This window comes from Mastomys coucha, unplaced genomic scaffold (assembly GCF_008632895.1).
Source record: "Mastomys coucha isolate ucsf_1 unplaced genomic scaffold, UCSF_Mcou_1 pScaffold15, whole genome shotgun sequence".
NCBI lineage: Eukaryota > Metazoa > Chordata > Mammalia > Rodentia > Muridae > Mastomys > Mastomys coucha.
Window position 1 is genome coordinate 116,621,489 of NW_022196897.1, and position 12,863 is coordinate 116,634,351.

The 12,863-nt window shown below is 52.1% G+C and overlaps 1 protein-coding gene across 4 annotated transcripts in view; it reads right to left on the minus strand.

The window, feature by feature from the left end:
- Positions 1-557: 557 nt before the first annotated feature.
- Siglec1 (sialic acid binding Ig like lectin 1) overlaps positions 558-12,863 on the minus strand; it is an 18,204-nt gene continuing 5,898 nt past the window's right edge. Inside the window, exons 8-22 of one of the 4 annotated variants that reach the window (XM_031371935.1) lie at positions 12,333-12,590; positions 10,515-10,835; positions 10,027-10,284; positions 9,517-9,819; positions 7,692-7,952; positions 7,273-7,584; positions 6,373-6,624; positions 5,797-6,066; positions 5,457-5,708; positions 4,835-5,140; positions 4,038-4,298; positions 2,773-3,075; positions 2,417-2,519; positions 2,013-2,085; positions 558-1,537 (exon numbers count right to left, since the gene is read on the minus strand). In XM_031371935.1, coding sequence (XP_031227795.1) covers positions 1,514-1,537; positions 2,013-2,085; positions 2,417-2,519; positions 2,773-3,075; positions 4,038-4,298; positions 4,835-5,140; positions 5,457-5,708; positions 5,797-6,066; positions 6,373-6,624; positions 7,273-7,584; positions 7,692-7,952; positions 9,517-9,819; positions 10,027-10,284; positions 10,515-10,835; positions 12,333-12,590 — 3,557 coding nt within the window. In that variant the 3' untranslated portion in view covers positions 558-1,513. Of the gene's footprint in view, positions 1,687-2,012; positions 2,086-2,416; positions 2,520-2,772; positions 3,076-4,037; positions 4,299-4,834; positions 5,141-5,456; positions 5,709-5,796; positions 6,067-6,372; positions 6,625-7,272; positions 7,585-7,691; positions 7,953-9,516; positions 9,820-10,026; positions 10,285-10,514; positions 10,836-12,332; positions 12,591-12,863 lie in introns of all 4 variants that reach the window. The other 3 variants (XM_031371934.1, XM_031371933.1, XM_031371936.1) reach the window with 3 other exon arrangements.

Sequence of the window (12,863 nt, forward strand, 5' to 3'; positions counted from 1 at the left end):
CAAGAAGAAAGAAAGTAGGCCTAGAATGAGCAAGGCACAGCCTTGGCTACATAGTTACTCCGTTTCCAATTCATTCCCAACCTTCCACCTCCTATTGCAAACCCACTATTCCCCAGTTCTGAACCTCAGGACCTTTGTTCCTTTTACCATCTACCACCAATCTACAGCAGGAGTCACCAGCCCGCTGTAGACCTGGTTTCCCTCCGTCCCTGACTTCCCAGGACCACGTCATTCCTTCTTGGTGACACTTGTGTTTTAACAGACACTGGGGCTTGGGCATTCAGGAAATATGCAGTTGTTCACTTTGCTATGCCATGTGCACTTTGTCGTGTACCCAGAGCAGGGGCATGGATGCTGGTAACATCCTGCCTGCTCCTTGCTCTTGAAAGAACTGATACAGCTGTGGGGTAACAGAGAATAGGACGAGTTACTTCTTCTTCCAGGGGCCAGACCCTGTACAAAGATATCTGCCTGGCATGACCTTACCCCTAACAAGTGTGATGGTTTGAATGAGAATGGCCCCCACAAGCCCATATGTTTGAATATTTGGTTCCTAGTTAGTGAACAGTTGGGAAGGTGTAGCTTTATTGGAGGAGATATGACACTGGAGCTGGGCTTTGAGGTTTCAAAAGGCCATAACAAATTTTGGCTTCCTCAGTTTACCACGTAAGGGGGACTGCGCCTTTCAGGAAACTCTGAAACAGAATGGCCCAGGATAGTGATTCTATCCTGATAATGCCTGATAATGTCTGATAATTATCAGACCCTAGCCTGATAATGCCACTCTCTTCACCATCAAGTCCTAGGTCTGTGTCCGCAGTCGGTATCCTTCAGAAAGACAGGTTCCAAATGTTGCCAAGACTCAGAACACAAAACTAAATTTCCTAGTCTCCTTGCTGCATGGTGTGTTTATGTGACCAGTTTCTACCTGATGAGAAGCAGATGGAGTAAAATTGCACAGTCCATGGACCACGGGGATGGACATGTCTCCCTGTCATTCTTCCTTCTCACTGTAGGGTCTATGGGCACTGCAGTCACCAGAGATTCATAATCAAAGGCAACACTTAGGGAGTGTTGGAGAAAACTGAGCGAGAAGGATTCTGATACCACCACAGCATAACCAGACTAGGAGGGAAAACTAAGACCCTGTCATGCTGTGATTACTGTATTCAGTCTCTGTTAGAGTAGCCTGACTTATATCTTGGCTGGTCCAGACTGTCTTAGAAAGTCCGTGAGGAACTGGATGCGGCTCTAACCCACCAAGCAAGTCCAAGGTGAGCTTTGAAGAGAAAGGCAAAGGGATACAGAGGAAAACCACACAGAGAGACATGGGCAACATGCCTGAGTCAGTCTCAGAGCCCTGGAGGCGGCAGGTCCATTCCCAAACCTCCCTTCATCCGTTTCTCTTAGGATCAAGAGGCTTGGAAGGCAAGTCAGGCAGGTCAGGAAAGCCAGATGTCCCTGTGCTGCCCATACAGAGGTAGGCGGGACCTTGTTCATGACACCTGAGTCGTCAGAGAGCGGCAGCCACCTCCTCCTGAGGGCAGGAAAGTCATCCTCAGCTCAGGGATGTGACACGAGATGAGGTTCCATTTGTGGCTGCATCAAGACCTAGGAGCTTTCCGTTAAAGAAAACCTGGATCACAGAAGGTCTCGCACTGACTTACGGTCCTAGGAAGGGCTCATCTGCAGGAGAGGATCCATTAGGGGAGGGAAAATGGCCTTTCACTCCTGTCTAGGCGACAGGATCCAGACAAGCTTAGACTTGATGAAGCAAGACTTCAAAATGGAAGGGCGGGGGATCAGAAGAGCTACCCATGTCACCAAGCCATGTACCCATAGCTACTCTGAGTCTTAGTCAGAATTGCTCTCTCTATTCCCCAAGGACATCTGGGCTCCTGTACTCCTTTCCAGCTGCCCCTGATCCCAGCATTGTTCTTTAAGTGGAAACACTGTCCAGATGCCAGATGGACCGCATTACACCTCCATGCTCACACATGTTGAATGGATACCTGGATAGTATCTTTCTGAGTGGCCATCTCTTCTGAATTCTTGTTCACATTCAGCTTGCTAGAACTCTTCTTTCTGCAATGAGCAAGAAGCAGACTCCATGAGAGACCCCTCCCTACTGCTTCCCACTCTCCCCGGCTGTACAGAGTAGGGGAGCCCTGCACACTGCGGGCCATCATGTTTGTTCCCCCAGCCCAGCCCTTTCCAGCAAAGGAAAGCTACAGCAAGACAAACTGTGGAGGTGGTTCAGAAGGGGAATCCCCAGATTCAGAGAGGGCAGAGTAGGAAATCTGAAGCCTGTGGACTCTGTAGAGAAGAACTTTCCTCGAAGTTTTTGGGGGGACAAAGGAGGGAACGGGATGAGCAGAATAACGTACCCCTGTCCCCCACACGGCTCTGGACTCACCTCCAGGCGTGACAGGCCACCAGACCCAGCAGCAGGCACAGGAAGCCTGTCAGAAAACCCAGGACCCAGAGCAGCCTCTGGAACAGCTGCAGCTGGTGCAGAGCTGCAACAGGAAGGAGAAGCTGAAGGAGCTCTCCAGGCTTCAGGCCTTCAATATTCCCTCCCAAGGTCACCCTACCAAGATAAAATGGATTTTAACTTTCACTTCATCCCCAAAGCCCTGTGCAAGTGATCCATTTGGACTGCTCAGGCAAGTTGTCTGGTGGCAGAAGGGATCTGGGAAAGCAGCCTTAGGACAGGAGAATCTTCCTGCAGAGAGGGTCGGGGGGGTGGGGTAGAGCTGTTCTTCCCCTCACCTCTGGTCCCAAAGTAAGTGGAGGCTGAGGCAGAGCCGAGAGGATTGGAGGCAGTGCACACATACTCCCCTTGATTGCTAGGTCCGAGCTCCTCTATGTCCACTCTCAAGGCATTGGGAGGGGCAGTGACTCGGATGTGGGGCTGGGTGGGAGCACTGTGAAGTTGGTTGGAGGCTACTAGTTGACTGCCCCGGTGGAGGGTGAGGCTGGCCAGGGGCTCGCTGTCCACTCGACAGTCGAGGATGCCCTGGTGGCCATCCTGAGGCTCCACAAACACTGTGAGAGTGGGTGTCTTGGGAGGATCTGTGGGGAGGGAAAGTGCGCTGGCTTAGAAATCCCCTATAAGCCCCTCCCTCTGCAGTGGCTCTGATGCGCTTCCATGAAATGGGGGAGCCCATTCCCTCACTCTTGAGGCAAAGGTGACATTAAGGACAGTGAGAGTAAACGTGAGGATGAGCTGCATTTGAGCCCCAGCACTCATATGACAAGCTATATGAATACTAGCACCAAGGAGGCAGAGACAGGAAGACCCTGGAGCTCTGTGGACATCCAATCTTCCTGAATTGGTTCAGTGAGAGAACAGGCGCACAGTGCTAAAGATGGTGACCTCTGGCCTCCATGCACATGCACAAACACAGACAAGCATGGACACACCACACACACACAAATGGAGCATATGCATACACATATGTTTTAAGCTGCATGATGGGACTTTGGGACTGGATCTCAAGATGTCTTGCAGCTTCTCTTCTGCTTCCTAGAGCAAATATGTGGAAAACTCAGGCCAGCCTGCTGGCCATATATGGCCCATATGAAGCTACCAGGTGAAGCTGTCTTAGACAGTTCAGTTGCAGCAGAGCCACTGGACTGTTGGCATCAAGAGACCAGCAGAACTACCCAGCTGAGTCCTGTCCAAATTTCTAACCCACAGAATGGTAAATTTGGAATAACTTGTTACCAAGCAGTAACTGACTGATACAACTTGGGCACAAAAGAATAGAGTGGGAAAACCAGGGCTAATGATGGCTGCTGTGCACCAGGCACTCAGTCTGCTTCATCTTCCATATTCATTCAAGAAGGTAAGAAGAATGTATCCTTCATTTCAAAGTAAGCATAGATACACAACCCCATACAACCAGCCAGCAGGGATGCTAGTGTTCTGCGACCCTTACCTATGAAGCCCTTGCTTTGTGCAGAGGAAAAGACCTGATACGGATAAGTGAGGTGTAGAGACAAACGCAGGGCAGAGGTGGGTTCATACTCACAGAGGACACGGAGCATGACTGGAGCAGAGGTAGTAGCCCCAGTGGGGAGCTCAGCCATGCAGTGGTACAACCCAGCCTGAGCTCGGACCACAGGAGTGAAGGAGAGTGTGGGCACGGGAGCTGAATGTAGCCGGTGGCGATTCCAGAACCACGTGAAGGAAGAATTGCCCGTGGGCTCAGAGCCACCAGGGAGGTGGCAGCTTAGGTTCAGAGCTGTGCCCTCTGGTACATCCAAGCCTGGCTCAGCTGCCACGTGTATATCTGTAGTACAAAGATGGGTAAATGGTCAGGGATCTGTGCATTGTGTGGTGATCTCAATCTATCTTGGACTCCAGGCCCTCCACACTGGGACAATGTTTCTCCTTGGTCATAGAACAGCATGACCACATCTGGGTACTGAGGTTCCCGCCACAGGGCTCTGCCTCCAGACTCAGAGAAGGCTATTCGAAGCATGAGACTGTATCATGCCCTCAGACTGGGCTTCCCAAGGGTAAGGACTCCGTCTTGTTACCCACCCCAGGCTTCTCCAGTGAAGGGTATGTGAGGCAAGGATATGTCACCTCCCACTCTTTACATAAGGCATTAATACCCTCCCCTACTCTAATGGTAGTGCTGGATCATCCCCTGAGGCTGGTCTACCCTTCACTGAGAGCTGAGCCTCCTTAAGCAGATTAGGGTTCTCAGGGAAGTAGTTCATACTCCTTCAGGACAGCAGCCCCTCACCTGGGATCCAGCCCCACAGCACGAGAATTCCCCAACCCCAGCCCCCAGCCCCTTCCTCAGCCCGTCCCACTCACCGGTCTCCGTCAGAAGCCTCTGGGTGGTGCTGATGGAGCCCAGCATATTCCGGGCTGTGCATACGTACGTGTTGTCATCACCCACAGTCATATCTTGTACCTGCAGTCGAAGAGCATTTCGGGATACCTGGATGTGGCCTATCCCTGCCACTGAGCTCTGAAGCTCGCGGCTGGCAGCTAGCACCTTGCCATTGTGGGATAGGACCAGCTCAGCCGGTGGCTCACTGTCCACGGTGCACTGAATCACGACCATGAGTCTGGTCCTTGAGTCTCGAAAGGAAGACAGGACAGCATCCCGAGGGGCATCTAGAGGTAGGGCAAGACACAGATAGGGGCCCTGCTGAGGCAGGTACAGCTCGCTGCTCATCGGCCCAATGTTGGTGAAGCTCGGTTTCCAGACAAGTGTCCCCTCCCTAAAAATTATGCCTGATTCAGAGTCTGTGGGTAGAGTCCCTCAAGCAGGGTTCCTGGGGCCATGTCTCCACTTTCATTGCTAACCCTTCTTTTCCCCAAGTGCTCATTTCTAGGCTCCCTAGAGTGCCATGCCCATCCTAACCAATCCCTGGAAACACGCTCTGCCACCCTCAGTCCAGAAAGCCACAGCTTCGGAGTCCCTGCTCACAGAGAATTTGCAGGCTGGCAGGTCTGGAGCTCCGTGTGCCCTGAGTATCGTGCACCTGGCAAAAATAAGCGCCAGCATGAGCCCGTGTAGTCACCAGGAACTGGAGTGAGGAAGCTGGTCCCTCCTGAAGCCAATGGCCATTGTGAAACCAGGCATAGAGGGCGGGTGAGAGGGCAGCAGGGTCCTCGCAGGTCACTGTAACAGGCTCTCCCTCGGGCACAGTACCAGAGGGAGTCATTTTCACACGTACACCTGAACCAAGAAGTCCAGAGTCAGCCGGGCCCAGCTGGCCATTACAGGCAGTTTCTTCCCCTGCAGCCTTGGCCTACCCCTGCTTTACCTTCCAGCCAAAGCTCCAGGGATGTGTTGGCCTTGCCCAATGCGCTGTGGGCCGAGCAGCTATAGAGCCCCTCGTTACTAGGCCTTGGGTCCTGAAGTTCTAGGCGCAGGGTGTTGGGGACAGAGGTTTCAGTTGAGGAGGCTAGGAGCTGGCCACCGTGGCTGAGAGTTAGCTGGGCAGGTGGACGACTATCCACGGTACACAGTACCAGGGCCAGCTGCCTGCCCTGGGTCTCTAGGAGGTAGGTCAGCCGCAGGCTTCGGGGAGCATCTGCAGAGGTCCAGAAGGGTTACACAGAAAAGGCCAGTTTGCAAGTGGCAGGGGAGTTCCCTAATGTCCAGCCCATGGGCAACTCTTCCTTCACATGGTTCTGAAAATGCTACCTACTACATGCAGGTATGCTCCACTGCCTAAAAAGAACCTGTCCCCATTTCCCCCACCACTTAAGGTCCCTTGTCCAGTGCTCCACAACTTGCTGGTTGTTCTTAGACTGCATACTAGGGGACCCTCCCATGCCCTGGGCCCTAGGAGTTTCTGTAGCTCTTTCCACCACTACCCATACCCAGCCAAACTCACAGAGGACATCCAGGGTCACAGGTCTGGAGAGATGGGGTGCGTGGCCAGGGAGCCCCACACCACAGCGGTAGGAGGTAGCATCCAAAACTGTAACACTGGGCAGGGAGATGGATCTGGCACCAAGGAGTTGTTGCCCACCCTTGTACCATGTGTAGCTGAGAGAGTCCTGGTGGGTGCTCCACACCAAGCAGGTCAGGTTCACCAGCTGCCCCTCTTGCACAGTGGCATTGGGCCACACAGCCACACGTACAGCTGGGGAAAAGAGGAAGTCACAAGTGAGGGTCTTGGAGCTGTGCAACAAGCCACTGTGTCTACGTGGGCAAGTCAGCTCTGCTGCTGAGACATTCTGGACTCCCCAGGACATTCCTGCTACAGGAGTTCATAGGTTGAACCTGGGGGTTCTCCGCAGAATAATTCAGAGCCTAGACAGTCCCTTCCCTGGCCCTCGCTAACGGCAAATGGATGAATAGGCTTCTCTGTGCAACAATGGCGTCTCTTGTAAAATGCCTTTTCTGGTTAGCTTTATGCACTGGGCACCCAGTGTTGCTAGGGTTTTTGTTTGTTTGTTTTGTTTGTTTTGTTTTGGTTTTTGTTTGTTTGGTTTGGTTTGGTTTTGGTTTTGATTTTTCGAGACAGTGTTTCTCTGTGTAACATTCCTGGCTGTCTGAAACTTGCTTTGTAGACCAAGCTGGCCTCAAACTCACCTCAAACTCTGCCTCCTAAATGCTAGGATTAAAAGCATCTACCACCACACCTAGCTAGGGCATCCAGTTTTTAAACAAGGCTTTCATGCAACCCAAGTCCAGAACCCACATCCCTAATTAGCATGGGGTTGGGGCTTGTTCTTATGCTCCTAGGCTTCTAGAACCTTCTGCATCTCCTCTTCTCTTCCATACTGACCCTGGGCATCGAAGACAGCTGTAGCCGAGGCCTGGCCCAGTGTGTTGGTGGCTTTGCATGTATAGGTCCCATCATCCTCCAGCTCTGTAAAGTGGATCTCCAGGCGCAACTCATTGGGGCTCACAGTCACATGCAGCCGGGGATTACTGCTTGCCAATTCCTCTGGGCCTTGTAGGGTAGAGGCCACGAGGCTATTCTGGTGAAACAGCTGCAGCTGAGCGGGAGGGTCACTTTGTACACTGCATACCAGGTTGCCGAATCGCCCAGGGCCCGTGCTCAGCAGGGCACTGAGTGTAACATGGCGTGGGGTATCTATATCAGATGAGGAGTGATGGTCAGGGTGTGACTGAGGCATCCCTCATACAAGGCTCTGCTGAGGAACACCTCCCTTCCCCGCCATGAGTGAGAAACACCCTTACAGGACACGTGGAGGCTGACAGGGGCAGCCAGGCTGGCAGTAGCCGTGTCTGGAGCCTGAGCCTGGCAATGGTAGGCACCAGCTTGCCTCAGACTTATGGCTGCAATGCGGAGTGTAGATGAGGTTGACTCCTGGAGGGGGCGGCCATCCTGATACCAGCGATATGAGGTCCCCTCGGGGACCCCAGTGGGCACCTGGCAGCTGAGGACCACAGCCTGGCCCTCCTGGAGCTCAGGGGACGGTAAAACCTGGACCCAGGCTCCTGCAAGGAGAAACAGGGTAAATGAGGGCTTCCAATATTCCTCCCATTGTCTGGTACTCTTTGTGTCTTCAGAAGAATGGAGAGTCCCAATCCTGTGATGAAAGCTGCCGGGGGCCCCCCTCAGTTCTGTGTCTTTGTCTTTCCTGCTCCTTTTGGCCTGAATCTGCCTTGTCCTGGCCCTTGTTCCTTATCATCTAGCATATGGGTGTCTGGTTTTGGTTGGTTGGTCTGTTGGTTTGGTTTTTTGAAACAGTCTTACTTTGTAGCTCCTGGCTGGCTTAGAACTCACTATGCAGCCCAGGCTGGCCTTGGATTTACGAGGGTCTCTTGCTTTAACCTCCTAAGGGCTGGGATTAACAACTTGCAACACTTGAAGTTTGGGTTTTGTCCTGTCAATCCCTGTCACCTGTGGCGGGCGGGTCTCAATAGAGCAGAGCTTAGATGCTGTACAACCAGGACCAGACACAGCCCTTACATGTGTTATCCCTAAGAAAAGATGGTTTGACCACAAATGCACTGTCACAGGAGGGCTATCTCATGCTGAGGGCCACTGGACTGACTATAAACTGGACTCCACATGAGTAGCCTGGGGCTTGAGGGGAAGATTGACAATAGCTGGGTTTTTTTTTTTTTTTTCAGCCCGCTCTGGCCAAGCTCTTCACCCGGGATGGAGGCCATGACAGCCTAGAGAGTAGGGGGGGTGGGCATAGAGGAGTCAGGCGTCAGGCAGTGAGGAGGCGAGACAGCTAGAGCCAGGACCAGCACTAGAATCTTTGCTTAAGAAGTGGATGTAATGAATTAGAAAAGACAGGCAGAACCAAAACAAATGTCCCCAAATTCTTACTGCTTAACATTATGAGAAAAGTATGTGTGTCTTTCCTTTTTTTTGTCTAGTGTATTTTCCTAGATGGATTGTTTTGTTTTGACATATGTACTCTGGGCTAACTTTGAATGTGCTATCCCCTACTTCCGCCTCCTGAAATGCTAGTCTTACTGGCTACGGTGTGTGCCACCATGAATCTTTGTTCTAGGAGATTTTCTATAGAGAAAATATATCTAGATATAGATATATATAGATATGATAAGTATCTTATTTGTAAGACTATATATACATATATGTATAACATGCATGTACTGGATTTTGTATGAGAATGTTTGAATGAAGCAAAAATTATATTACAAAATAAAGTGTGTTAGAAACTCCTCCAGCCAGCTTGACTTGGTAGCTCACATCTGTAATCGTAGCCCTAAGGTGGCTGAGGCAGGACTCAGAGGCTGGCATGGGTGCATAGTCATTTCAGGGATACCCTGTCTCAAAAGAGCAGGAAAGGAGGGCGGAGGGTAGGCGCCAGTTGAAACAAGCCACCCGCTCAGCTGCTTCTGCTTTCTACAGTGCTGCCGTTAGTGGAAGCAAAGGGAGACCATATGGAGGCTGCATAGTACATCCATCTACATGCATCTACAATCCAATCCAATCATCTACATGGAACTCAGCACACAGTGACCTGACCCGAGCAGTTCTAGATCTCAGGGTCCGCCCTGACATCAGAGGGCTGACACTGACCTCTGACCTGGAAGAAGAGTGAACTGTTGGCTGATCCAAGAACATTTGTGGCTTTGCAGTGGTAGTTTCCAGAGTCCTCAAGACCTAGTTCTCGAACCTCTAGCTGCAGGGAGTTGGCTGTGGCCTTGGCCTGGATCCTGCCATGGGATGGACGCTGGAGTTCCAAGGTGGTGGCCAGGAGGTGGTCTCCACGGAATAGAGACAGGTGAGCTAGGGGATAGCTGTCCACAGTGCAGATGAACACAGCCATGTGGCCCTGGCCCACATCCAGGAGGGCTGACAGCTTTGGAGAGTCTGGGGCATCTGCATGAACCAGAGTAGGAGTCAGCTGTCATACTGTGTTCCCCTCCTCTTGCACATACTCCATAGGCTCAGCTGGTCATGCCAGACTGGCACAACCCCAACCCCATGGCCCCCAGGTCCCTCTGCCCTTCAGGCTCTGCTACCCTCCCAGCACCCCCCACACATCCCTCAGCCCTCTAAACTGTGACGCCCTTAGCCATCACCCACATAGCACACTTAGGACCACAGGAGCCGAGAGTTGAGTTCCATCCTCAGTAAGGAGGCGGCAGGCATAGACAGCAGCATCAGTTCTGGCCACAGGCTGCAGCCTCACAGTCTCCAGTGGTCCCTGGGTCCACAGCATTCCGTTCCGGAACCAAGAGAAGTTGGCAGGGCTGACAGCAACCTCCTGGCTCACGTTGCAAGTTAGGTTGGCCTCTGTGCCTTCACGCAATGTATTTGATGGTGTGATGGCCAGGACAGTAGCTGGAGGATAGGCAGCAGGGGCTCATTGGAGACCAGCCTCACTCTGATTAGCCTCACTCCATGCCCACCCTGGCCCAGGTTCCGGTTTCCAACTTTGAGCAGGGAAGAATAGAAAGGAAAGCCAATAAGACATGGGGGCAAAGAAGGACATGGAAAAGTGATGGATGGCAAGGTAGCCTCATTACTTTCTCAGGAGTGAGCCTTGGAAGTCCCAGGATGGTCCCCCTTACCCTGAGCATTGAAAGAGGCTGAGGCAGAGGAGTTGCCCAGCGTGTTGCTAGCTTCACACAGGTACATGCCCTCATCCTCTAATACTGGCTTCTGGATCTCCACGCGTAGTGAGTTGGAGGCTCTGCTGACTTTCATGCGTTGGGAGCAGCTCCCACACCTTGATGGCAGAGAAGTGGCCACCACATGGCCTTTGTGGAGAAGCCGTAGCTGGGCTGGGGGATCACTGTCTACATGGCACAAGAGGACACCATGCCTTCCGTCCCCGACTCCAGAGGTATCCAAATCCAGCCTGGCAGTGAATGTGGGCTTTCTTGGGGGATCTGTGGAGAGCAAGAGCATTAGGAACTCATCTTGTGGCTATCGATAGAGCCCAGGTCCACTTCAGCCTGGATGGGGCTCCAAGAAGCACACCGAGCAGCCACAAAGAGTGGTGTGGGACAGGCACAGCACAGGATACCCATTCATCTATGCTCCCCATCCTAAACTGTGCCCTACTGCTGAACGGGGTCTTCCCAGACAGGGAGCCATCTTCTAGCTGGGATCCAGGCATTGTATGGGCTGTCAGTCACCTTGCGTGTCCCATCTACATCTAAAGCAGGACATCCTCAGTGAAGTCCCCAAGACCGATGCTGGCTAACGAATTGCCTCAAAGTTCATTCCACCATTGTTTGTTCCAAACTCAAATCCTGACATACTGGGTAACACTTAAAATGACCACTCCAGATTGATTGTTATTTTGGCAATTTTGGTGGTTACTACTGTTGACTTGAAGGATCTAGAGTCATCTGAGAGACGAAACTTTGGGCATGTCTGTAAATTAATTGAGATGGGAAGACCCACCCTGAAGGTGGGTGGCAACATTCCATGGGTCCTTAACTGGATAAAAAGGAGAAAGTGACCAGGCAAGGTGGCTCATGCCTTTAATCCCAGCATCAGGAGGGCAGAGGCAAGTGGATCTCTGCGAGTTTGAGTTTGCCTGGTCTACAGAGATAGTTCTAGGACAGGTCTGAGAGAGAGAGAGATAGAGAGAGAGAGAGATAGAGAGAGAGAGAGAGAGAGAGAGAGAGAGAGAGAGAGAGAGAGAGATGGGGAGAGGAGGTAAAAAAGAAAAAGAAAAAAAGAGAGAGACCATAAGCTGAGCACCAGCCCATCTCTGCTTCCTGGCCTCAGACCAGCTGCCCTCCACTCCTATGGCCTTGATGGACTGCGCCTTGATGGACTGTGCTCTCCAATTGAAAGCAAAAATAAACCCTTCCTTCTGCATGTTGTTTTTGTTACACCAACAAGAGGAGTCACTAAGTGGGTCTAGGACTGAACCCAGGGTCTTATATATACTAGGCAAGTGCTTAAAGAATGATTCCTCTCTAGAGATTTCTCCAAATGTGTGGCCAAAGAGCAGCCAGCAGCCCAGCCCCCAACACAATCCACCTGTTCACTTGAAACCCCTGAACACGCCCTCAGAGTGTGACCCTTGTGTCATCAATCCCTAAGGCTCATCTGGGGGGGTCACCTTGGGGGACACAGAGGAGCTAGGCAGCCTTGGGAGGGCACATGCACACATTTTGAAGTGTGATATCTGGGGTCTAGAGCCATGATACAAGTTAGGAGCAAAGGTTGGAATCTAGAGTGCAGGACTTAAGAGACCCCCACTTCCTTCCCCCAACTTCCACCCTGGGTCAATAGGTCCATGGTCACAAGGCCTATGACTGCTCTCTGATGTGGACCCAGAGTCAGGAGGATATGGAAGGGGGTGGCTGGTGGTCCCCATGGTATGATCCCACACTGTAGGCAGTAGCCAGTAGCCAAGGCCAACTCACAGAACACAGTGAGGACCGTAGGCAGGGAGGGGCCACTGGTGTTGGGGCCAGCCTGCGTTCTACAGTAGTATGAGCCGGCATCAGTGCTGGAAGCCGCAGGAAGCAGGAGGCTGCTGCTGGATCCCTCTAGGAGTAGAGCTCCGTTCAGGTACCAGAAGAAGCGAGTGTCAGGTGCTGGGCTCAGGCCACTCCTGCAGCTCAGGGTCACCGCCTGCCCTTCCACAACCTCTGCTGCAGGGCTGATGAGGAGTCGGGCCACTGGAGGAAGGATAGAGAACAGACATGTGGTGTGGTTACGCTGTGAGGGCCCTGCCCCTCTGTGCCCCCTGCTACAGGAAGCCCTCTAGATTTCTCCTCTTCTTTGCAAGCCTGTTGAAGCTTTGTGGTAGATGAGGAGGACTTAGTCTTGACTGACAATTCAGATGTACTGAAGCCCAGGTTACATCAAGCCAGGCTCATATCAAAAACCTGGCTTGAGACTTGGGGATGTAGCTGAGTTGGTACCATGAGTAAAGGGAAGGGTTTAGTTTC